At 45.0% G+C, this 26,175-nt stretch overlaps 1 protein-coding gene across 9 annotated transcripts in view; it reads left to right on the top strand.

Annotated features, from left to right (window-relative positions):
- HMBOX1 (homeobox containing 1) overlaps positions 1 to 26,175 on the top strand; it is a 109,792-nt gene that overhangs the window by 56,374 nt on the left and 27,243 nt on the right. For all 9 annotated transcript variants that reach the window (XM_051812150.1, XM_051812161.1, XM_051812130.1 and 6 more), the window contains exons 3-6: positions 3,420 to 3,899; positions 6,134 to 6,219; positions 15,032 to 15,142; positions 22,477 to 22,630. In XM_051812150.1, the coding sequence (XP_051668110.1) occupies positions 3,433 to 3,899; positions 6,134 to 6,219; positions 15,032 to 15,142; positions 22,477 to 22,630 (818 nt within the window). In that variant the 5' untranslated portion in view covers positions 3,420 to 3,432. The remainder of the gene's footprint in view (positions 1 to 3,419; positions 3,900 to 6,133; positions 6,220 to 15,031; positions 15,143 to 22,476; positions 22,631 to 26,175) is intronic.

Below are 26,175 nucleotides of genomic sequence, written 5' to 3'. Positions count from 1 at the left end.
TGTCTGATGCAATATATGCTGAGTATGTAAATATAAGCAAGGCAGTTTGGACATCTGTATATGACATTAGTGAGACCAGCAGGGACATACTCTGATTTTGGTGTTCTTATCTTTTTAGCATTGAGAAATTACCCAGAAGTTCCCTAAAGGGGTTGGAGGGCTGCAAGAATACTTTGCATAGACAGACAGGCAGATCACTGATGTTAGTTCAGGGGTTTTTTTTTCCAAATTTTCCAATAATTGTGTTAAACACAGGAGAAGGGCCTGACTTTGACAGTGGGTTTGTTGCTCTTTCTGAACAAGATTCTGAGACACAAGTTAGAAATCACTGAATATCTTATTTTTAGGGCACAGGGTGGCCTTGTCCAGCAGCCTTTGCATGCCTGTGAATTGAAATTCCTGCACATGCACATCCCTGCTGCATCAAAGTGGGACAAATTGAGGCCAGAGCACTTTCCCCCGTCCAGCCACGTGCGACAGAAGGTCACCCAGTGCTCGTGCATCTGAGAACACTGCAGTTCATTAGCTGTAATTCACTAAAGGATACTTGGGATTCACTAAATGATTATGTGTAATTCACTAAAGGAGATTAATTTGGCCTGGGAACCCAGATCCAGAAGCTGAGCCCTGGCACTTTTCAGACAAATTAGGAATCACACCCAGATTTCAAAGGGAATCACTGGCCATGGCCACCAGCTGCTGCAGGAGGGTGGGGAGGCCCTGGCACAGCTTTCCCAGAGAAGCTGTGGCTGCCTCTGGATCCCTGGAAGTGTCCAAGGCCAGGTTAGACAGGGCTTGGAGCAAGCTGGGATAGTGGAAAGTGTCCCTGCCCATGGCAGGGGGTGGAACTGGGTGAGCTTTAAGTTCCCATCAACCCAAACCATTCTGTAATTCCGTGATTGTGTGAAATAAGTTGTGTGTTGCTGGACATTTTTGAACCATCTGGAAGGTCTTGTTTCTGTCAGATGTGAGTTTTTTAGTTCACAGGGCTAGAAGGACAAAAATTCTGGGTTTCTACATCTGTGACAAATGGGAGATTAAACTGAATAATACATGTTTTAGTATTAAACCTTGAAGAGTCTGTAAAGTAGGAATTTTGAGTAGAGGTAATTCTGGATGGAGGCTCTGGCTCATTAAATTCTCCAGTTCAACCTAGTACTTGAGCACATGAAACTTGATGTTGGCAGATAAATGATTCAGGAAATGGTGACATTAGAAATACAGGTAAGAAATGCCCAAACCAGGTTTATCTCTAAGGAAAGGCGAGTTGGCACATCCAGTGAAAACCATCTCAAGGCCAGAGGTTTAAAGAGATTTTCTGTTTGAAAATGAGCTGTCACAGGGCCTTGCAGGCTGTGATGAGTCAGCAAGTCAGTGTGACACTTCTCCCAAAGCTTGGAGGAAAAGATTGAGCAACCCTGTCTCCCCCAGAGGCCAAAGCTAGAACACAGAACACAGTGTCTGCTTCCAAATGCTCCTTGTCAAGCTGGGAACGCCTCAGTCTGAGATGCCACTTCCAAATTGTAGTTGTTACAATTCCAGTCAGTTGCTGGTCCATTCCTGCACTGCCTGCCCTGCCCTTCTTGAGCTGAATAATTTGGGTACTTGTCTTCTCAAATTTAAAATGGCCTGAATGGTTCCAGTAATCAGTTGTCCAAAGGACAGCACATAAGAGCCAAGCACTTATACGGATGTGGTCCGTCTGTCTTCTCAGTCATTTTCTTGGATGGGAGTCATCCCCTTGCCTTGTCCTCCTGCTTCCTTCTCCCTTGGATGGGAGTCATCCCCTTGCCTTGTCCTCCTGCTTCCTTCTCCCTTGGATGGGAGTCATCCCCTTGCCTTGTCCTCCTGTTTCCTTTTCCCATGAAACAATGAAAGGGGTTCAGTAGTCGATGGATGAGGCCAAAGATGGGACCATCTCCTCATTTCCCTATTTCCCAGGCTGCAAAAGGCATTTTTGTGGATTTGTGCATCCTGGGTGTGTAGGACCATGTCTGTACAGTTACACTCAAACTCCAGCTCTACTTAGCAAGCCAGTTCTCAGTGTTCTTCAGCCCATATTACAGATCTCTAGTCACCCCCTGTCTCCTGTTGGGAACTTCTTTGTGCCAGTACAAAAGTGGACATGAGGAGTCATCTTCAAAATCCGTGGACAGGAATAGGCAGCCCTGTCCCTGGAAGGTCCCACAGCCATCATCCCTCTCTTGGTTTTCACGGGGTCCTTGGAATCCTTATTTGACTTTTCTGAGTGCTCACAGGGATGGTACATTAGCTCTGTCACGTCTCCTGGAGTTTGAGTGATCTCCTCACCCTGCTCTCCTGCAGGAATGGTAATAAACCCTTGACTCATAAGAAGATTCACGAGAAGGATGGAAAATGCCTTGTTCTCCTTGCCAAGTTCTGTCTGCCCTCCATCTGCCATCCCTTCTTCTCAAGATCTAGAGCTCTGAAGGAGGTGATCTTGTTGTTTGTGTGCCAGTTGGATCTGTAGTGAGGAGACTTGGGAAAGAAAAGAGATTGAGAGAGCATATTGTGATTTTTTTCTTTTCGGTTCCATGTCTGGGCTTTGCAGCAAATCCATGCTCATTGTTCTGGCACCTTGGGAAGTTTAGGAGTTAAAAATGCTTTTGATGAGCCACCAGGATGATTGAGTTACATGAGAGGGCTGCCTTTGGAGGGGAAAAGGCTGAAGACTTATTTCTTTAAATGAAAGCTCAGGAGTAATTGGATGTGCTGCACTTTCCTTGTCAGGGCAGGCGATCCGTGACAGCGTTCCAGGTTCAAAAGTTCCCAACTTCAGAAATCCACCTTCAGAAACGGGACTTCAGTCAAATCAACTTAGGTCCTACAGGCCACTAGAATTTCCGTTAGGTGTGTTTTTATCTTCTTTTCTTTTTTTTTTTTTTTTCCCCAAGGTTGCAGCAAAAGTTAGGGCAACTTGAACTCTTTGTAGTTAAGATTTGAAAGAGTCGAGACTGATAAATCTCACGTCACAGCCGGTTAAAACTTCTGCGGAAAAACTCAACCGCTGGCCTTGACCGAACAGTTTTGGAATGTGGGATTTCTGCCTGCTGGGTAAATGGGGGCAAAATTTTGTGTGAAATCAAGTTGCAGCCTTAATAACTGAGCAACCACTGTCTCTGTAGCAGTGGTTTGTCTAAAGCAAAAGGGTACGAACTGCAGGTGTAGGGAATGCCAGGAGAAGAGGGAAATGCTGTTGGAGCACTCCGAAGAAAATAAGCATTTTTGGGAGGTTGCCTGCTGAGGTGGTTTGGAGGTGCACTTTTGTGCTGCCAGTTCTGTCGTGTGTGTGTGTCTTAAAGTTTTGGACCAGGATTGATCTTTGAGGCGTGTAAAGTACTTCCCGTGTGCCACAGTTGACCTGAAGTATTTGGTTTCCTGTTTTCCCTCGTTTTCAGCCTGCTGGAAACCATGTCTCACTACACGGACGAGCCAAGATTTACCATAGAGCAGATAGACCTTCTGCAGCGCCTGAGACGCACGGGAATGACCAGGCATGAGATCCTCCACGCTCTGGAAACCTTGGATCGCCTCGACCAAGAGCATAGCGACAAATTCGGGAGAAGGTCTGGCTACGGGGGCGGTTCCTACGGCAACAGCACCAACAACGTGCCGGCCTCCTCCTCCACGGCCACAGCCTCCACGCAGACCCAGCACTGTGGGATGTCCCCCTCGCCCAGCAACAGTTACGACACCTCCCCGCAGCCTTGCACTACGAATCAGAACGGGAGGGAGAGTAACGACCGGTTGTCCGCCTTCAACGGGAAGATGTCGCCCACCCGGTACCCCCTGGCCAACAGCCTGGCCCAGAGGTCCTACAGCTTCGAGGCCTCCGAGGAGGACCTGGACATCGACGACAAGGTGGAGGAGCTGATGAGGTTAGTGGGGGTCTTGTCGCTTGGACCCGTAGCGGGGAGATTTAGGAGAGAAAAGAGGTTGAGGGAGCGCATTGGGATTGTTTTTCAGTTCCGTGTCTGGGCTTTGCAGCAAATCCGTGTTCGTTGTTCTGGCACCTTGGGGAGTTCGGGAGTTAAAAATGCTTTTGATGAGCCACCAGGAAGTTTGGCAGGGCAGAGTGAGAAGTGCCTCAGAGGAGGTGTGTGTGTGTTGGAGGAGCGCTGTGGTAGCCACAGAGGGTGGGAAAACACTGGCTCAGGTTGCCCAGAGAGGTGGTGGATGCCCCATTGCTCCAAACATTCAAGGTGGGGTTGGTCTGAACTCTCAGCAACCTGATTTAACTGAAGATATCTCTGTTTATTGCAGGCCTTTAAAGGTCTCTTCCAGCCCAAACCATTCCATTGGGATTCAGTGATTATCAGGAGAGCAGGAGCTGCTTCAGAGCTGTTCCCTGCCGGTTCCCCAAGGGTCACTATCCCAGAACCCCTCACCTGCCTCTCAGCCTTGTGCAGGCAGCCCCTGGCCCTGTGGGTATCCCACAGTCTTGCTATTGGAATATTTTTACCCATGCTGTGCCAAAAAGTGGGATTGCACTAATTTTCCACCCTGCTTTTATTCAGAAGAATTCTGACTGAGTGTCAACTCCCATGACTCCTCCTCTACTGCTTCATACCCCTTGTAATTCCTTCCATATAGAGGGAGAGTGGGGAATCCTGCTTGGATTGGTCAGTGCTTTCCAGTGGGATCTGCAGAGGATGGATGTTTCCTGTTTGTAATTTGTGGCAGGGATTTGCAGAGGCTGCAGGGTTGGTGTGGGGAAATGCAAACAGTAAAGAAGAACAGAAGTTTTCAGTCAGAGCCAGTCGTTGGGTTTTTTCCCCAGCCTGACCTTCCTTTACTTCTGGCAGCTTCTTTTTCAGGCAGAGATGAAAGGAGGGGATTATACTCCTGAGGATGAAAGTCAGAGTCAGTGGGCTTTGAGAGCACAAAAAAAAAAAAGAGAAAAGGCCAAATGTCTCAAAACAATTTTGGTCATAATGCTGGACTATCTTTTCCCCCCCCACCCCGAAATTGCAACATTCACAAAGTACCTGTGTGAGAACTGGGGTTTGTAAGCTCCAGGATGGAAATATGTTTGGAGATTTAGGGTAAAGGTATGGCTTTTGAGGGAGAAGATTAGAGATGAGCAGTGAGAAAAGCTGATCACCCTCATTCCCTGCTGGATGAGGGAAGGTACGTGCAGCAGAGAGCCAGGTTCCCATGGCTGAGGTTTAATCATCCCATTGAGTTTTGGGTTCCTATGCAATAAGTCTCAGGTAATGCTTTTAGTGCTTATTTAAACCGAAATTACGTTTATTTGCAGGCATATGGAAGATGAGTGTTGGGTACAGAAATAAAAATGAACCCACAACATGGCATTTATTTTGCATTTAGATTTGCAAGCTCGAGTCTGCCTTGAATGCTGCTGTGAGGGGAGAAGGGAAATGACCAAATAATAAAGCCTAATAAAGGCTGGTTTTAATTGTCTGCCCTTCTCAGGAAGGGAGGGAGGAAGAGAAAGGCAAAATATGTGTTTAATGCAATTGAAATTTGCTGTATATCACAGTCCCTGTGCAACCCCCAATTTATTTGCTTTTTAGCACAGTTTTAGCCCCTTCTGAGCTACCTGTGCAGACCTTGTAAAAATCATACAAATGCCTCAGTTCATTCAGTGCAAAATCAGGACTAAAGTGGAGGACTAAGGGGGTTCAGTGAGGGGACAGGTTGCAAAATCTCTTTTCCTTCAGATCTTTTCCTTGAAAGGCTGGAGGAGGTTGGTGTGTGCAAATTCATTTGGGTAACTAACCATGCAGCCCCTGCTATCCTTTATTTTTTATTTTTTGTGCCTCATTTTTATGACTGAGGTTTTTATGCTGGTGTGAGAGATTTATTCATCCCTGTGTAATGAAACTTTGTACATTCCATATGGCAGTGCTGCACCTAATATGAATTATATGGGACATGAGTCATCCATTCTCCTGCTCCTGTGCTCGGATCAAACGTGACACTTGTTAAAAGAAGTGTCCATTGCTGAGGCACTTGGACTGTTTGGATGCCAGCCTTCCCCCACTCCTGATCCCCTAAAGAAAGGAAATAAAGCTGTTTTTCCCACCTTCACGGTGCACTTTGGCCTGTCCCTCTTTTTGTGTGTCCTGTTGTTGTTTTGTTTTGGTAGGAGGGACAGCAGTGTGATAAAGGAGGAAATCAAAGCCTTCCTGGCCAACCGGAGAATCTCCCAAGCAGTTGTTGCACAGGTAACAGGTAAGAGCTCAGGGGGGGTCTCCTTTCTGAATTTTGGGAAGCTGTGTCTAAACTGCCTCTCAGAGCACGGTGCAGATGTTGGAATATCACTTGGCTTTCTGCATTGCAGTGCAGATCTGTCAGCTTAGTCATGATAATGTATGCCTTTGATTTAAGACCCATTGTCCTGCACATCATGGAACTTCCCCAGTGAATCACTTTTTCCTTTTTTTTCCCCATTTTTTTTTTCCTGTGGCTTGTGCTTGGAGATTTTATTTTACAGCATTAAAATAAGCCCCAAGTTCTTATCTTAAAATGAAAACGGTTTTCCTTAATTCTTAAATTGTTTGTTGAGTGCAGCAAATAGATGCATATCTGCATCTCTGTGTATGGAGAGGGAGAGAGATAATATGCATTTATATTCTAAAAAGTATATGAATAGTCAGGAGATGCAGCTGTAACTGGTATCACTGCAACCAGGAGTCGGATTATGAGAGTTGGAAGTTTTCTTCATCACTTGCCTTTGAGTCACAGTTAAAATGAGATCTGAGTTTGAGGGGTGACCAGACCAGCTTTGATTTTACACAGGAGTAGTGTTTGTGCCCCCTGCCCTGAGCCTTCTCTCTTTCACATGCAGGATGAGTGGACACACTGCAGTGATATCCCACCTTCCCTGGGTGTGTTCCCAGAGCTTTACACAAAGAGTGACAGAGTCCTGCTGCTCCTCCATGGGGTGGGGTGTTATTAGTTCTTCTTTACAGGCTCACAGTGCTTATCCAGAACATCTGGTGGCATCTTCAGAATCAGTTTGGTTGGAAAAACCCTCCAAGACCATCAAGTCCAACCATACTCCCAGCACTGCCAAGGCCACCACATGTCCCCAAGTGCCACATCCACACAGCTTTTAAATCCCTCCAGGGATGGGGACTCCACCACTGCCCTGGGCAGCTTCCTTTCCATGAAGGAATTGTTCCCAGTATCCAACCATAACATGCCTCGGTGCAGCTTGGGGCTGTTTCTTCTCGTCCTGTCCCTTGTTCCCTGGGAGCAGAGCCCAACACTCCCCTGGCTCCCCCCTCCTGTCAGGGAATTGCAGAGCCAGAAGGTCCCCCCTGAGCCTCCTTTTCTCCAGGCTGAGCCCCCCTAACTCCCTCAGCCACTCTTGCTGCTCCAGCCCCTTCCCCAGCTCCTTTCCCTTCCCTGGACTTGCTCAAGCCCCTCAATGTCTCAGGAGGAAAACTTGATAAAATCCCAAAGCTCAATCCCATGTTACAGCTCTAAGACTTAAGTAATTTTTTAACCCAAGCTTGGATTAAGATCTTGAAATAGATAATTTTTAAGGTTCCTTGGTGACTGGAAATGCCAAATCAGCAGGAGGGAAGTTGTTCTCTTATATTTCCAGTATTTGAAATGTCATAAGAACCCATCTGTCTGGGAGCTCTGGATTTGCAGACAGTTGAGGTGGGCAGGCAGGAACAAGTACTGGAGCCACGGAGCCTGGAATTCCTTCCACATCTCCAACTCTTCTCTGTGATCTTGGGCAAAATTCCTTGTCCTTCCCTGGTTTCAATTTCATCTGGAAAGTCATGAGATTAACATTTTGTGTAAATGTAAGGGATGTTTTCAGCCTTATCAGATGTTAGCACTAGTATTTTAATAATTAAACTATAAGTCAAGTTGCTTAAATTGTACCTGAATTCGGAAATTTTGGTAGTTAGTGGGTCACTCTCCTGCTTTTGTGTATTCCCTGCCTGAATATAGGCCTGGAATAACCCATCTCTGAATTAAGCTCTGTACAGCACCCTTCATGTCTACCAGCAAGTCAGACCATCTTCCCCTGCAGGAGGAGTAATGCACAGAGGGGAAAAACTGCAGGAAAGGACTCTTTCCAAAGCAAGCCAATATTTCTTCTGGTCAGTGGGGCCACTGAATCAGAATCACCACACCAAAACTAATGTATTGATGGAAGGAATGGATCTAATTATAATTAAGTAGGCGGGCACATGTCTCTGATACCCCTGAGTCAGGCTGTAGGAAAGTCAAGCCCAGTCTCTTCACAGGTGGTGGTTTTTCTCCTCCCATCCTGAGCTGTCTCTCTTGGATTTCAGTTGGCATGAGGTTGGCATGTAGCCTTTGGGAGCTCAGATTGTTTCCTCCTGGGAATAAACGACTCCATCCACTTCAGACGTGCCTGACTAAATTTCACACCCATCCCACTCAACTCAAGGGGAATCCAGGATGAGCTCCCACAGTGATCAGAGAATTATTGGAAGATCTCACTGGAGAGAAGGAGGACTGAGCTAATGGCACTGTTTTATTATCCTGTTGTCAGGCCAAATCAATGGGAAACCACGTAGATCTTTGCAGTTGATCCGTGTCATCCTCTGGGGGAAGGTTCCAGGAGCTGATTGATTACAAATATAACCCATAGCCCTGTGTAAGCAGATGTGTAGTACTTGCATGCCACCATCAAGTACGTAGTTATGGCTTATCTGAAAGAAATAGTGAATCTCAGAGATGTTTGAAAGGACCAGATTAAAGAGTGTGCTCAGCAGTACCAGGGAGAAACATCAGCTTCCTCTCAAAAGCACAGGGTGGTGAGGAGGGACTAAAATAGCTCAGGACAGAGATCCAAAGCAGAGAGCACGTGTCCCAGGGCTTTCACTTCCAGAGTTTTTTAGGCCTGAAGGGTGCTGGTTGACTTGTGTGTTCTTCAGATGTCTCCAGCATCCAAGAGGCTCCTGAGGAATGCCTGGAAAACCACTTTTGGTTCATTAAAATAACAGTTTGTATACACAGAGGCAATGCTTTGCAGAATATATGATCCCAAATGGCATCATCTCAGTATTTACAGCCTTAGTCTTACTGGTAAAGGTGTTCTGTAAATAGTTACTTATACAAGAGGCAAATGAATAAATTAGCTTTTAGGCTTCAGCCCTTCTGCTCCAGGAAGAGGCAAGAAAGAAAAGAGAAATGTATGGCTGGCTCTGAACTCTCTCAGGAAAGTTATTTGGCTTGGCTGCCCCTGCTGCCAACTTTGTCCTTTCCCTCTCCACCAATTCCTTTAGTACTCTAAAAAATTCCGTGTGTGTGTAATGGGAGGGGATCATGGCATGGGGAGGGGGAAAGCAATAACAGTGAATCTGAACAGTGATATTGGACCTTTAGCTTGGAGCCCAGAACTTGGCTGCCTTGTCCTAATTGTGGCTGGGTTTGAACCAGCCAGATTGGACATACAAGTGCTAAACTTGAGCTGAACCAATGTGTTTGGATGTCTTCAGGCTGCACATTTCTGATCAGCTCCTCAGAGGCTGTGATGTCTCCCCAATGCTTACGACCTTATTTATCCCCACTCTGTAACTTGCTGTGCTCTGCCCTTGGAGCAGAAACCTGCACTGCAACTTGGACCCCTTGAAACTTCTATTTTGCCTTATTTTGCTAATTCTTCGAGCTCCTCTTTCATTCAGAAATCTGTTTCTCCTTTTTCTCATCTTAATTCTCATATTGCAAAGCAATAACAGAATCCACGTTCCTACCCCAGCCTCTGCATCAGTAAACAGCTTTTCCTTTTGTTTTTCCTGCTGTAGCACAGGGGAAGTGATGGAGAGGGAGGATACATGACAGAGGAACATGGAGCTGAAGGTTAAAGTCAGCTGTTGCAGTAGAACAATTTTTTAGGCTCTCTTAGTCCATATAAAATTACCAGAAACTTTAAAAATGATTTAGATAATGAATCTGACGGGAAAAAATTAAACCTGGAAGACGTTCTATGGTGTTCTGAGAGGAGAGGGCAGGTTGGAAAATAGTAACAGAGTATTAAATGGTGACTTGAAAATAAAGGAATGATTGATAAGAAGCAAAACCTTAACATAACACTTATTAGTGCTGGTCCTAAAAACAGGAGCTGCTTTTTATAGAAACTTTTTTAATGGTGTCTGTAATAAGATAAACAAGAAGCACTTGGGTTGGGCTCTGTATAAATAATCTCCTACTGATAAGAAAAATGACAGTATAAACAGGAGCTAATAATAGTTCCTGCGGAATTTCCTGTCTTGGATTTGGAGCTGCTTTTACCAGGAGCTGCAGCTTTGCTCAGGGTGGGGGTTCAGCCCCATGTGGGGCAGGTGAGGGGCCAAATTTTTATCAGCCATAATTTGAAGTCTTGTGCTGCAATTTGCCTTAATTGCCACTGGGCATCAATTGAGTTCTGGTCAGAAGGCAAAGGGTAAAAAGAGAAATGTAAACTTGCTAAGAGATGCTGCCTGAGCTTCCAAATGGGGCTGGAAAGTGGGGGAAATGTTTTCAGGAACTGTCTGTTCTGTGCTACAGTAAAGGAGAGAGGGAGGAGTATTCAGGGATGAGCCCTTTGCAGGTGGGAATAAATCTTTTGATGGATGATGCCTTTGCAAGGTTTAGAAATACTACCTTTCCCATTTTTTACACATGGGGAGTGAAGGAACACAAAAAATAAAAAAATCCTCATTTTCCTGAGGTTGCAGAGCAGAAATTTCAGTTCAGATTTTTTAAAAAACCAAACCATTTAAAAAACCAAAACAAACCCCAAGAATAAAAACACAGAGGTCATTTTTTGTTGTTGTTTTTAAGTACACATAGAGCTTTGCAGGATGCAGTTCTGCTCACCTTCCCAATTATTCTGCTGGTACAGCCCAGCCCTGTCCTACTGTCTCTGTCTTAACTGAGATGAGAACTCCAGGAGTTGGCTTTCCATTATGCTAAACACACACAGCATCCAGTGCAGTGGAGGGCAGCCTTGGAGCACTGCTGGAACAAATAAAATCCCTAAAGGTTTGAAACCTACACACAGGGATGCTGAACAAATGCAGATACAAAGGGAAACTTAACTAGTCCTGTTGTGTGAAGAGAATTCAGAAAGTTACTGAGTTACTGATCATCTGAAATGGCATGCCACTGGATTTTGAAAAACATTTTCCTTCCTTCCTTCTTTTTTTAAACTCATGACAACACAGAGAAAGCTTTTTTTTCCCCCTATGATTTTGATCTTTGCAGGTTTTCTGTAAACAAGCTTTGCTAATCTCCTTAAATTGATAGGTGTCCTTTGCAAGCACTTGTTCTGTGGATGTAGGACTTTGCTTACAAAGTGAAGAATTAAAACACAGTCAGTTACTTTCTTCTCCGGGTCTGACGTGTTTCCAGGTGCTTCTAAAAACCTCTCCTGAAAGAAACATGAAAGAAATGCAAAGCAGAGCCGCCGAACAAATCTGTGAAGGTGAAAACCAGTTCCCAAAGACTCGCTGAGTAGCAGCGTTGAGGGTTATGAGGAGATTTGTACTGCAGATACCAGTTGCCTCCTCTTGATGCTGTGTTTTGCCATTTCTTTTATATATTTGAAAGGGAAACTCTTTCCCCAGTAACTTGTGTAGCAGCCAACAGGGCTGGCCAGAGGAGTGAGCACGACCTGCCACCTCCGTGGGGTTTATTGTTAGGAAGCATAACCTGCCACGGGAAGGAGTGATGTGTGACACAAGAAGTCAGCATTTAAATTGCAACAGCCCTTTGTGAACACCACTTTTCTTCAGTGTTTTCGGTGAGAAAACTATGTGTGCTCACAGCCACGTGTTCGTGGCCCTGCTGTTGCTGGGCCCAGAGGATGACAGTCTTCCCCATTCAGTTTGGGAGTGAATTTCCTCCACACAGCTGGATTTTCAGTATTCCAGAGAACTTATTTCATTAAACTACTTCTGGCAGCAGGAGGATTTCTTTTTTTCCTGCCAGTGCAATTTCCTAGAGAGGAATGATTACAGGCAACGTGCCGGCGTGGTCCTGGTGTGGCAGTACCTGGCCCTGGCCCTGAGGCACTTGAGATGCAACAAACTCTGACACGACAATTTGAGGGGGGTTGTTTTTTTAATTGAATAGAGTGAAGGATGGATTTGGATTAGGACACTGGGATCTAGGAGATCCTGGATCAATTCTGCTGCAGACTTTGCACGTGACCTTGATCAGTAAAGCCGTTGAAATGTGGTTTTTGGGCCTCTAAACCGAGCTGAGGTACAGATAAGTTTTATGCCTTAAGAACATTTTGCAGAAGCAGCTTTGTGAACTGTGAGGACTCCCAGTGAGTCGAAGGATCAGCTGCTGTGGCTAAATGACACCAGTTATTTTGCCACAGAAGGATTCCAGCAGAGATACAGCTCTGCATTGGAGGACTTTGGTGCAGTTCAGTACCTTGTGACAGTGCAGAGTTGGTGGTAAGACAGATCCAGGTTAAAAGATGGGAAAAGACATTGGAGCAAATCCAGAGAAGGGCCATGGAGATGATTAGAAGGATGAGGCACCTCTCCTGTGAGAACAGGCTGAAGGGATTGGGGTTGTTCAGCCTGGAGAAGAGAAGGCTCTGGGGAGATCTTATTGTGGCCTATAAGAAAGATGGGACAAACTTAGCAGGGCCTGTTATGACAAGGGGTAATGTTTTTAAACTGAAGGAAGATCAGTTTAGATTAGATAGAAGAAAGAAGCTTTTTACAATGAGAACAGCCAAACCCTGGCACAGGTTACCCAGAAAGTTTTTGGATGCCCTATCCTTGGAAACATTCAAGGTCGGGTTGGATGGGGCTCTGAACAACCTGACCTAGTTGATGATGTCCCTGCTCATTGCAGGGGGTGTTGGACTAGATGACCTTTAAAGGTCTTTTCCAACTCAAATTTTCTGTGATTCTATGAAAGTGGACATGGCAACACCCAGCTTGAGTCTTTTGGCTCCTTCCCCTTTGTGCTGTCCCAAGCACATGGTCTGGAGTGGTCACGTCTGTACCACGTTGTGACCGTGTCAGGCAGCCTTGTGAGGAGAATTCGGATTTTCCACTTGCTGAGGACATCTAATCTCTTATTTATAATTTTTATCTAACAGTGCTCTGTGTTTATGTCTTAGTTTGTTATCCAAGCACTCAGCACACGCTAATTCACTGCAGTGAGTGTAAGTGGACCGTAGTAAACAAGTAAATGTGTGGTGCTGTTACCCAGTGATTGATGGGAGCCAGGCAGCCAAACCTTCGTGTCCCACAGCACTGTGTTCAAAAAATGGCTTTTATAAATCATAAGAGTAGGTCAAGAGCTGCAAATTTTCGAAACTTGGTCCTTTCACTGGTGATCAAGCATCTAGATGGCATGATTTCAACTAGGCTCTTGAAGCTTTGGTCTGGGCCAGAGGATATCACCAACTTGAATTGACTTCTTTTGGTATTAACTTGTAACTTCCACTGTTACTTGATGTAAACTTGGCAGGATCTAAGATTTCTGCTTGGTTGAATAATTCCACTTCCCTTGTAATATAAACTCAATTTTAGATCCCAGTGTGGGCCCTGGGGGTAGGCAACTCTTGGCTGCCCCAGCTGTTCCTGAGCTCTTTCAGTTGTGGGCAAGGCAGTCTCTGGGAATGGGTTTTAAGAAAATCAGGGTCTGTTTTGTGGGCACAGCCCTGGTGAACAGCAGTAAACTTCTGCCTCCGAAACAAAACATTCCTACCCCTTTTCCCCAGGATAATTAAAACTTCATAGCCTCCAGAATTCCGTTTAAGGAAGAACAATTAAGAGTATAAACCCCATGATTTTAAAAATCTGGTTGGAGTAAACCCACCTGAATATGGTACCTGAGAGTCAAGTTGAGACATTCTGAACTTAACTGCCTTCGGTGTTCAACACAGAAAAAAAGCACAGTAAAACCCCCAGATTGGAAGCAGTAAAACTACAGGGGGTTGTTTTTCATGAGTTAAATATGATTATGAGATCTTACAAAACCTTGATGCATCTCAAGAGGGAACAGGGAGTTTGGTTTCTGTGTGAGAACCAGCCTCTACCTGCCTGGGCATTATCACCAAGCAGGTGGTGGCACAGGTGGTGTTGGCAGTATATTGTTACTTGGAGCACCTCCTAAAACTTCACTTCTCAGGAGAGTGGAGATGTTGTTAACCCTTCCTGGTGGCTGAAGAGCCTTGTGGAAAGCACAGGGAGTTGTTCTGCCTGAAGTTCTGCTGCAGTTATTCAGCAAACTGTATACATTTGTTGATGTTGCCAAGTGAACCTACAGTTCACCTCCTGGTGCACTTTTTAAACCTCTTGTTTTGTTTAGTTTCCCTCCTAATCACTTTTTGCCCTTTCTGCATTGATCCTTCATTTGCTGTCAGGCTTTGGAAATAACTGTATTACCTTCTATGATTTTTTCCCCCTTTTTACTCTTAGAAATCTTGCTATAAAAAGTGGAATATTTTGTCCCTAATCATACCTGGATACCTGGAGCTTGACTCCTGCTTTGCTGGCAGACAGCTGCCCTTCCTGGGTTGTTTTCTGGCCGTTGTTCCAGCTGCTGACAGTTGGTTTGCTCCACTTCTGGGCTGATTTGATCTGTATCACCCAGACTGTTTCTGTGTTTATCTCCCTCATTCAAGCATCGAGTGATAACGATCTCTTAACTATCTTATATACTTGTAACAGTGGGGAAGGGACTTGTTCCCATTTCACAGATGAAGAAGTTTAAGAGTCGGGGAAGTTGTGGACAATTGGAGTCGCTGGTAGATTTGGCTTCCCACTTTTGCACCCTTTTTGCCTGTGGGTCGATTGGGCCGATTCCAGGATGTCCCTTGAGTAAGGATGAACAAAAAACACCAGGGAGAAGTTAAAGCAGTTTGGGGCAGGGCAGGGAATCTTCAGCTCTGCTTTTCCTGGGATCCAAGCACTGCAGGTTCCTGGGCTTTGTGAGGCAACACCTTTTATCAGTATAAAAACCACCTAAAAATGTTTTAGATATAACAAGTTTTCCCTTTCTCCTTTTTTTTTGTGTTTTGTTCTGGTTTTTCCAGGGATCAGCCAGAGCCGGATCTCCCATTGGCTGTTGCAGCAGGGGTCGGACCTGAGTGAACAGAAGAAAAGGGCATTTTACAGATGGTACCAGCTTGAGAAGACAAATCCTGGTAAACAAATACAGCCTAAACATCTCCTGCTGTTTATTTATGGAATGGAAACCTTTTGTCACTGTTCTGTCACTGATAATTTACTCCTTGTCTGGGGTACTCCAGAGATTCTTCCTCTGAATGGTGTCATTTTTGGGAGGGTGGGAGCAGATCTTCACTTTACTTCTCAACAAATGATCCAGAGCTGACTCATCCAGATCTGTCTCATCCATAGCTGTCTGTCCAGCTCCTCAGTCATGGATATTTGCCTTGCCCTCCCACCACTAACTAAATCTGGGAATCAGAAGCAGTCAATGGAGTTACAGTCAGTTAATTAATGAAATACCTGCTGAGGCTCTTCAGAATGAAAGATTAGAAAACATTAATAATGGCTGCATAATACAGAGTTGCAGCAAAAAATCCACAGTTTGGCAGAGAGGATCTTTGGGATAACTTCAGAGGGTTTTGAGTTGGATCTCCTGGATGGGATGTTGATAGTTCCAGTGATAAACTGGAGATGTGTCTTTCAAATCCCACCTGCCTCTCCAAATCTGAAAATAGATCTTGAATATAAAAGGAGAAGTAAAGCTCCTCATTATCTTGAACTAACCAGCAATCTTAAGCATCACAGTTTAATTAATTTCCTCACATTGTTCTTCTCCACAGATTTTGTTTGACCACAGTTCTTTTTTTTTTCACTTTAGCAGTTTTATTGTAAAGATCAAAATATTTACGTTTAATTTCCTTTAAACAATGGCATGATTAAATTAGCTGTGTAATTGTTTTAAGGAATTTCAAACTCAGGCTCTCTAATGCGAGCTTGGCTTCAATACCCAGAACTCTATTAAGAAAAATTCCAGTGAAAACAAGAGTCTCAAAACCCCTGCTTTGTGTGTGAGCTGAAAATCAAGAGGCTCCAGCTGCCAATTGGCCTGGGACTGCCTCAGATTGAAGTTGGGTGGGTTCAAAGTGACAGCTGAGCCTGTTTCTTCTGTTAAGCATGTAGAAATTTGTTTTAAAGAATGAAAGTGCCAAGGAGCCTTGGTTTTTGCACTGGCTGGAATTGTGACACTCAGGATCAGCAAAGTTCCTGGGTACAACCATCCAGTATCAGCTCCTTGGAAAGGCTGGGATTGTGCCCTGCAAAGTGACTCCCAGATATTTCCCTTTGATGGAAGGTGTTGCCTCCAAAGTAGTGGAGAAACTTAGAGGGTTTTGGAAAGTGTATTTTGGGGAAAAAGCCCCACAAAAATCTGCTCCAGATGAAACCTGTTGTGTGGATCTTTCCTATCACTTTGCATCTTTTCTTGCCAGTGTCACATGAAGCTGTTTAAGAAATCACATTCTGTGCTGGGATAAGAGAAATCTTGTCCAATTCAGCACTAGAATCTTTATTTCTTATCCTTCTTTCTTTCCCCATATTAACAAACTCACATCTCCTTTGTCCTTTTGCTCTTGAGAAGTGTCTTAAGGAAGGAAGACTTTAAACACTGAAGGATGTGGCTTAAATTGACATGAGTCCACGTGAACCTCTGCTTTTCTTTATGCACACATGGAAAACCTCCTGGAAGAGAGGTTGTTTGAGTGTAACCTTTTTCCCAATAAGAAATCTTAAACAGCATTTTCAAGAAGTGTAAAAGGCAAATTGTTTCCTCTGCCTAAGCAAAGGGACTGTTTGGATGCACTTAAATTCCTTTTAGAACCAAATAACATTTGGTTTCTTTTAAGGCACTGAGGTAAAGAGAGGAACCTTCAGCTTTCCTGCAGCTGTGGGGAAAGTCTGCTTGAGGAAAATGGGGTTGTATTTATTTATTTATTGTAGGATCATCCACTGCTTTGAATTACTGCCATCTACTATATTGCAGGTCAGAGCAGGTAGCCAGGAGATAATTAACAAGTGTCTTCTGGAAGGTACCAACCTTGTCCAAAGAATCCTGGATTTAAATCACTGTTACAAAACCAATTTAGAGACAAAGTTTTGGATCCTACTTGGAGTATCTTGTGATTAGTAGACAAACCACTACATTCTGCTGCCTCCTCTAAAGCCAGAAAATGAGGAAATCAGTGGAACTTCCTGCCACATTCCCAAAGTGATACCATCACTGCACTCTCTGTAGTGTGAAAGATTGTCCTCCTTGGAGGAAACTTGAGAGATTAAATGACTGGCATGTGCTTTTTTTCTGTTTACTTGCTTGCTGAGAAGTGGCATTTGGCTTTCTGTTCTCAGAATTCCCAACTTTTCCAATTCCAGCTGCTGGGAACAAAACCTCAGTCCTCTGAGTGACAGAGTCAGGTCTCTGTGCAGAACACCTGCATGTTTGAGTTACCAGTGGGCACAGTGAGGTCTTTGGGAACTAATTAGTTCCCCAATTTCTTTAGTTCCTTATCTTGCAAAGCTCAGAGTAAGTCCGGACTGAATTTGTGTAATGGAAAAAAACCTTTCACTTAAAATTGAATCGGTTTTGAAGGACTAGGACAGCAGATAAAATCAATTTATAAACTGGGAAGGAGGAATAGTTGTTTTGTGTGGAAAGGACTGGAGATCTCTTGGCAGGCCTGCAGCCCTCCCTTGGCTCTGCCACTTTTTCTGTACAATTTGTAGAATTCACCTTTCACTTCCCCATCTCCTCAACAAAGGTGAGCCCCATTCCCTGAGTGTGACACCCCTGCTTTGCCTCACAGCAGGGTCTGTCTTTTACTGTGCTTATATAAGCAAAAGATAACTTATAAATATATAAAAAGAGATTTTATTTTAGGTTTTTTTTTTCAAATGTAGAATGGTGCTATATAATGCTTTAAATCATCCACAAGCTTTCCTGCATCTACAAAACAAAGAATTTCATGTTGGGGAGCCTTAAGGCAGTTTCAGGACACTGCTACTGTTCAGATGTTGCTCCTTTGTGGAAGAGAATCAGCAATTCCATCACTTCCATTCTTTTCCAGGTTTCTCTGACCTCTTGAATGTGCTGTTTGTTCCTTGCTTGGGTTTGACTGCTGGTTTGCATGGGCAGTTTCTGTATTTCTCCTGTCTCTGGTGGGGGGTGTTCAGACAGCAGCAGGCTGGAACGTTGCAAGAGGGACTGAAATCTCATGGACCAGGGGGAAAAAACCACCCACTTATCCTACTGTTTGCAATAATCTTGCTCAAAAATGTCTTTACCAACGTTTTCCTGGTAGGAGTGATGTCAGAGTTAATGGCATTGCTGTGAATTCCAGTGTTCTACTGGTTGTAAATTTTTCTGGGAGGAGTTGCCATTTAGGGTGAAAGGTGGTTTTTTTGTTGAAGGGGAGAAGTCAGTGCTAAATGCAAGTATTTGAAAGGTCTTTAATCCAATTAATAGGGATGCTTTTCATTTAGATGGCGCTTTTTTCAGACAGGCACCACTTGTCCTGTGGTTTGTGGAGGACTGAGAGCATTTTGGCAGTAGATAAATAGTATATATTTCAGAAAGCCAGTATATGAGTGCAGAGAGTCCTGCAACGTTCTGACTGATTTTTTTCAGAGCCCATGAGTTTTAAATAAATAAATATTTCTTTTTAGATTGGTAGTTGTTACCCTGATTAGTTTGCCTGACACTGGGTCTTGGACAATGTGGAAAGTTTGTTATGGAGTAACTTTAACTTGTCTCTTGCCTCTTGTAGTGCAAAGTGAAGCTGGCACCCAGAAATGATATGTTAAAGTTACAGATGGGTACAGACTGCTTCCATTTAGGCTGGGTATTTATTTCTGCCAGTCTTCTGTAATAGGAAGGCAGCTGTGGTCACCTTGAAGAGAACCCTCTGCTCTTGCTCCTTGAACAAAAGGGAAAAAGAGAGGTAGTTATTGTCAAGATGTAGCATCTCTTGTGTTATTCCCACAACAGTTCTTGTTGAGCTCTAAAAGAAAAGCCTACCCAAAATCAGGGGGTTTACACTGGGAATGGATTGTTGATGATGTGCTGTTTCCCAGAGCAAACAGTCCCTGCTCTGATCCTTTTCATCCAGGGCAGGAGCTGTGGAGGGAACTTTTTGCTGTGCTGCTGCTGCTGATCCAAATCTGCCCTGGCTCGGGAGGAACTGAGAGGTGTTTATTGTGTGATCTGGGGTCAGCCTGGCTAAAAATACAGTGAGACATCTGTTCTTATCAGTGCAGGGGAAGAGAGGTACTTGCTGCAAAGGCTTGCCAGGAAATGGTTCCTTGGAGCTGGGAGATGCCTGAGGCTCAGAGTTACCATCCTGTGGCAGGGCCTCTGTGGGGCACGTGATGGGAATCAACAACTGCATGTGATGCTCTTACAGCAACTCCCTTTCTTCAGGATGGTGTCTGGGATGTGCCAAGAGGAGGCAGCCCTTCTCCATGAGGAATTCTGAATACAGAGAGAGCTGCATTCCAGTGGGGAAGCACCAATCTTGCCTCCTCTCCCCAAAAACCCACCTGCAGGATCCTCGAAGTCATACCTTGCGTTTGAGGGAATTCAGGTTTGCCCAGAGAAAACCCAGCACTGCAGGAAAAGGTGCTCAGCACTGGCAGGGAGTGAGAGATGCCACTTCTGCTTTCCCTCTGTGAAGGCAGTTCTTCCCAGACAGTTCACCTCTACACCCCTGAGAGATGTCTGGCTGTTTGATGCATATACTGAGATGAAAATCTCATGCTGCATTTTCTCCACTCTTGTCTGCTCAGGAGAGAAGTTTCACTTCTTCTTCTTGAAAGCTGTTTGAGGGGTTTATAAAAAGATTCTGAACTGGTGACTGGGATGTAACTTAGTAAGTTATAAAGAAGTGGAGCTGGGTGGTGAGAAGGTTGGGATGAAGCTTTAGAACAGCACAATAAATAGGATCCCCAAGTGCTCATTGAATTGAGGGGGATGAGGAAAAGCTCCAGAGTTACCCTACCAAATGTGGCAGCAGTGCATGTCAGGAATCCTAAATGGTTTGGGTTCAAGATCACCTTGTTCCACCCCTGCCATGGGCAGGGGCACCTCCCACTGTCCCAGGTTGCTCCAAGCCCCATCCAACCTGGCCTTGGACACTTCCAGGGATGAGCAGCCACAGCTTCTCTGGGCAACCTGTGCCAGGGCCTGCCCACCCTCCCAGCCAACACTTCCTTCCCAATCTCCCATCTCTCCCTGCCCTCTGGCAGTGGGAAGCCATTCCCTGTGTCCTGTCCCTCCATCCTTTGTCCCCAGTCCCTCTCCAGCTCTCCTGGAGCCCCTTTAGGCTCTGGAAGGTGCTGGAAGGTCTCCCTGGATCCTTCTCTTCTCCAGTTGAACCCCCCCAGCTCTCCCAGCCTGTCTCCATGGCACAGGGGCTCCAGCCCTTGGTGCATCCCATGTCCACTCTTTCCACACATACATCCAAGCTCATTTTGGGTCTCTTTATGCATTCAGATCCTTCCCTCTCTGTTTGTGGTACTTACTTGTAATTCTCAGCATATTTCTCTCTTATCTGCTGCTGATATTGATGTTACCCCATAGAAAAGAGAAATAGGTAAATTGATCCAGCAGGGCTACTAAAACAAAAAAAAGTACGTTATATTCAGTATGTGAACATATCAGTAGCAGCAGCAGCAGCAAATTTATGCATTCAATGCAGATTTTTTTCAACCTCTGTCTGAAAAATCTCAGAAAAATTTCATGGAAGGACTTACCTTGATGTTGGTCATCACTGATTTTCCTATACTCTCCCTGTGAAATTAAACCTTCAGGTAGGGAAAGTATATTGCTAAGACAATGCAGGGAAAGTGAATTTCTTTTCCTGTTCTTCCCTGTCTCTTTTTTAATTTTTGAGTTTTTTTAAGGAGGGACGTTTTGTGGGTTTTTGTTTGTTTTTCAATTTTTGAAGTGTATTTAAAGCTTGGGAACTTGACACCCACCCAGCCCCCTAAAGTGTGCAAGTACTAGAAAAACCAGATAAGGAGCTTTCCTTGAAATGGCCTCCCAGTAAAACTGGCACTATAGGAAATATTTCATGTTTCAATAAAACCCAAGTAATCTGTGTGGGCTCGTTAGCTGGGAATTAGTGAGAGGCACCGTGTGTTGTGTGTGCAAGGCAGAGATTGTGGGGCTTCACTTCCTACAGGCTCCTCCTGGGTAACATTTGTAAATTGTTTGGAGCTCTACTACCTGCCACAGATGCAGTGAGGAAAATACTCCGTGTGCATTTCTGGGAGGGAGCACAGCCAAGTGCCTAAATAGCTCATTTCTTGCTTTTTAGCTGCAGGAATTTGTTTATTGGTTAAACTCTTAAGTTCCCTTGACCCTTCTACCCCGTTGTGTATTAGAGGAGCAGTGTTGTTTCACTACCACAGTCTGTTTGGATGATTAAATCCCAACCCAGAGGGGTTTGCTGTCTGTGTGTGCACAATTCTGTGAGCAGAGCTGCTCCTCCTGGAGCTGCCCGGTGCAGGAATTCCGGTGGAGCTCAGAATGCTTGTGGGACAGAGGTGGTGATTTCTCTTTTCATACACCTTTTTTTTTTTTTCTTTCTGTTTTGCACACAAGAGCAGCTCTTCCCTCCCTGTGGGGGAAGTCACTGAGCACAGAGCTGTCCTTCAGAACATGCCCTGCTTTCCGTCCTCGTGTCCTGTCCCAGGTTCCCGTCCTCACCCGGGGATGTATGAAAGATCGATCTCCCAGTGTGTGCCTTGATTTATCTTGATTTATTAACTGAGAGGCTCCTGTGGAAAGAATCAGGGGTGAGTTTCAAAGGGGCCTTTCCTGAAGGCACCTTGCCAAGTCCCGTCTCGTGCTTGATGCTTTCCAGCTCAGAGCTATTGAAAGGAGAAATGCATCCACAGAAGGGGAGCAGAAGAGGAAAGTTGTGGTGTTAATCTGCTTTCAGTGACTTTTCCAGGCCCCCTGGCACCTGTGAGCCCATGTTTGCACAGGCCACAGGTTGTGCTTCTGTTGGTGGAGCTGCTTCAGGTGTTCCCTCAGCTCTTTGGACAGGCTGAAATACCATTGGTATAAATTTTCCATTTTGTTTCCTGACACTGCTGTAAAATTAAACAGAACTTGCTGTTTCCCATTTTGTGACAGACCAGGTGGCAGCACAGCCTAAATAAATCCCAGCTGGGGCACAGCTCACCCTTTCTTTACAACCCCTTTCCTCTTGATGAAGACAGGACAGCTCTTCCTAAGTGCCTGTCAGCTCAGTTATGTCTCCTTAGACTTCCATGGTCACCTGGTACCTCTCTGGCTTGGAGGTTGGGGATGGCAACTCTTAGTGTATCTTTAAGGTCTCTCTGTTGGACAATGCTTTTCTTTTTTAGTGTGAATGGTTTCACCATCTGTCCTGTCTTTTTTTCCCACGAACAGGAATGAGAGGATGGGCATGACTTTTAACCCTCTAAACCCCACAATATTTGTTATTCTTAGGGGCCACACTAAGCATGAGACCAGCTCCTATCCCTGTAGAAGAGCCAGAATGGAGACAGACGCCTCCCCCAGTCACAGCTACCTCTGGGACCTTCAGACTACGGCGAGGCAGTCGGTTCACGTGGAGAAAGGAGTGCCTGGCAGTCATGGAAAGGTAGGTCACTCTGGGGCTTTGGAGCTGGGTGTTTTAAACCCAACTCAAGTGTCCTTTTGCCTGCTCTGGTGAACAGCAGCACTGGGTGTGTTTTAGCATTATGCAAGCCTGTAATTGATTCTAGAGAGTAGGAGGAGCTGTTTTACCTCTTGTGTTGTTTAAAAAAATGTAGCACTGCTCTGGACAATCTCTCTTTTTTTTTTTTTTTGTAGCCCCCAGGACATCATGTCTTTAGCTCAGTATTGGTGTTCAGCTCTTCCTTTGCTTTTGCAGAAACCTTTCCACTTAGCCTAATCCAGACTCCCTCTTGGTGGGGGCCTGCACTCTCTTTACACTCTGCATTTCTCCTTTCCCACTTTCCTCATTTCCCCTCGTGGTGTATCCAGGTATTTTATAGTTGGTACTGGCATTTGGACAGCGCTGTGATTGCTCAGGATGCAGAACTTTGCCTAACAAGCAGTAGATTCCTTGTCCAAAAAGGCTCTTACAACCCTTTTGTATGAGCTGGGAGCAGCACAGAGCAAAGTGGATCTTTCAAACACATCTGCAGAGTGGGAGGTGATCATTAGAGCTCCCAGCCCTCCAGTCCTGCAGAGACAGATCACTCTGAGCCTGGGTGTGCTTTGCCTTCCCCTCTGCTCACAGTAATGTCTCTTTTGTGGATAATGTTGTATAACAGGAAAGGGCCAGTGAACTCAGGTGTAGTTTAGGGATGAATGCTTGTTTCTGTTCAGGGCTAAATGGCTGGGAAGAGTTTTCTCCCCTCTGAGGGCAGGAGGAGCTTCCTTTCCATGGAAGCACCATGTGTGTGCTGCACTCCTCTGGTTTGCAATTCCAGTGAGACCTTGGCCAGCAGATCTGTGGGATGTGCTTTTCCCATTTCTGTAATGCTCCTCTTCCCTCCTGCTTGCACAAGGGCCTGGGGAACTGAGTAGGAGCAGGAGCTGAGGCTGAGCTAAGACTGAAATCCTGAGCTCCCTCGGGAACACAGGATAGACACACTTCTGTGTGGGCACAGGCCATCACAGGGTCTTTGCAGGACTGGAACCAGTAACTAAGTGTTTGTTTCCCTGTTCTGGCCTGGCACTGCATTGATGTTTTCAGCTTAGGCTGGATGTTTCCCCGAAGGAAATATTTGAAATCTGTTCTGCTTTGCTGGACTAAGCTAATGCAAAGTCCTGGGATCTGATTGTACAGGACTGTGTTTTTCTGGTGTCCCCCTCCACAGAGGCAGTACAGGATCTTTAGCACTTTAAAATGTTTGTATGACTCTCCTGATGTGTAAAATGACAAACCACCACAGCTCTGTGTGCCTTCAGGACAGCACCATCTCCTGATGAACCCTCTGTGTATGAAATAGTTATGCTTGATGTAGAATTAGAGCTCTTTGGACGTGGCTGTTTTCATTTTTTGGTTTCTATCTGGCCTGAAGTGCAATAACTGCTGTGATTTGCTGTTTGAATCCTGTTTGTGCCTCAGACACCTCTGTGGGGAAACACAGAGCAGAGAAAGAGCTGAGCAAACCAGCACTACCCTTTCCTCCTCCACACCTCTCCTCAAGCCTTTCTCTGCTGAGACACTCTCAGAGAACCTGTGGTGGTTTGATGTGCCTGTTAGAAAGGTGTGAGGTTTGGGTTTGGTTATGGAAAGAAGCAAATCAGTGCTGAGTTTGAAATCACCCAGTTGTGAATGCAGATACGTAATTGCCCGATCTTAATTTTTCATTAACTTCTTTTCTTCTTTGTCATTCTTGGTTTTGTTCTCTGTGTCTTGTGCTCTGTAAGGTCTTTGCTGCAAGGGTTTTCTTCTTATTCTGCTGCTGCCACATTGCCTTAATCCTGGCTTTAATGTTAATTTACCAAGCCCTTGGTAGGTCACCGTGAGCACTGAGTTTCCCAGCCTTGTGTGGGGTACTGGAAATCAGGGCTGAGGAGTTTCATTCAAGGCAGGACCACAGTAAAAGTGTTGTATGGCAATAAAACCACCCCATAAAGCAAGCTGGGAATATGGTTGTTAAACTGTTGTGCTTTAGTAGGCCTAGTGAGCTGGAGGGATGAGCTGTTTTATGTGACAGGTCCTGAAAGAGTGGGAGAAAAATGCTCTTCTGGGAGCCCCAGGAAGAAAGGAACTAATTTCACTTACAAGTCACTGGAGTCTTCCAGGCTTGTCCATAATGTGGCTCATAACAGCAGCAGGATGGAGGTAACCAGATTCCTGGCTGCCTGGCCCAAGAGGTTGGATTTCCTCCATGCCATAGGGTCAGGAATAAGCATTTGGCCACTAAAATGGTGGTTGGCATTGCCTGTGGGCTGGTGCTGTTTGTTGGGTAATTGGCATTTTCCTCCCAAGGATTAAATTTTGACTGTGAATGGAGGCATCTCACTTTATTGGGCTGTTTTTCTCCAGGAGGTGCAAGTTCCACTGCATTGTGTTTGTATGTCCTGCTGCTTTGGGAACTTCAGCTGATAACTGTCCAGCAAGGAGGAACAGAGATGCAGGAGACAATTCCATCCAACTCATATGAGGGTTGTGGGCACCTCCCTCTCTAATTGCCTTCTGCACTTAGAACTGACTTTGGTCATTTAGTTTAAAGCCTGAAGATAAGAGGGTTGAATCTAAACCTTACTGGAAACTCTTGTGTAGGTAATGCAGAACTTCTTCCTTCTGGATGTTACTGGAATGCTGCATAAACAATTTTTGGGTGAGGGTGGGGGTGTTGACCTGCTCTGTCAGTTAATTGTGTGCTTTTGAGTTGTATTCAGTTGGTGAGAACTGCCATCACTAAAAGTCGATGTGTCAAACCAGCTGAGAGCACTTCAGGGGAAGGACCTGAATTTGATTGCAAAAATTAGAGGGATTTGCTTCCTGGAGCACTGAAAATGCACAGCACCAGTCAGGATTTGGCCCATGAGCTGAATGAGAAGGGTGAGGGTTGAAGGGCTCGTTTCTCTTTTTTTTTTTTTTGAATATTGAAATCAACAAAAATTCCAGTGCAATTAATTATTATATTGGTGCCAACCTGATAGGATTAAGATTAGAGTTAGGGCCATATACTTAGATGTCTGATGTACCTAAGTGTCTGTGTACAGGATATGTGTATTAAAGAAACTAATTGGTTTATACTGGATTTCCAGAATGCTGCTTGTGGTTTGTGTAATTCAATTCTCCAGTCTTCCCTGCTTTTTTGGAATCCTCCCAGAGTAGTTTATTAGTCTCTGGGCTTAGATTTCGGACAATGGATTTGGGTCTCTTTTCTCCTTTTATTTATTTATTTCTTTTTTTTTTAAAACATCTCTCTCAATATTTATGCTGTGAAGGTTAAGAGGAGCAGTAGTTCCAGAAAGTAAAGCTCTATATTTAACTGCAGACTAGGTGTGGTTCAGACAACTGCAGTGCAAAGCTCCTTCTCTCTGCTGTGCTACTGATACCAACCTTGACCTGTTCCCTCCTGGAGCCTCCTGCCCATGGAATATGCTGAGTTTTGAGTGTGTCGGTGTTGTCGTGTGGCTCTGCCCTCCTTTGGGAACAGAGCTAGGACTGCAAGA

This window comes from Manacus candei, unplaced genomic scaffold, assembly GCF_025592945.1.
Source record: "Manacus candei isolate 608988 ecotype Guabito, Panama unplaced genomic scaffold, ASM2559294v1 h1tg000007l, whole genome shotgun sequence".
In the NCBI taxonomy this organism is placed as follows: domain Eukaryota; kingdom Metazoa; phylum Chordata; class Aves; order Passeriformes; family Pipridae; genus Manacus; species Manacus candei.
Note: the sequence above shows the minus strand (reverse complement) of the source record. Positions and strands in the feature narration are given on the sequence as shown.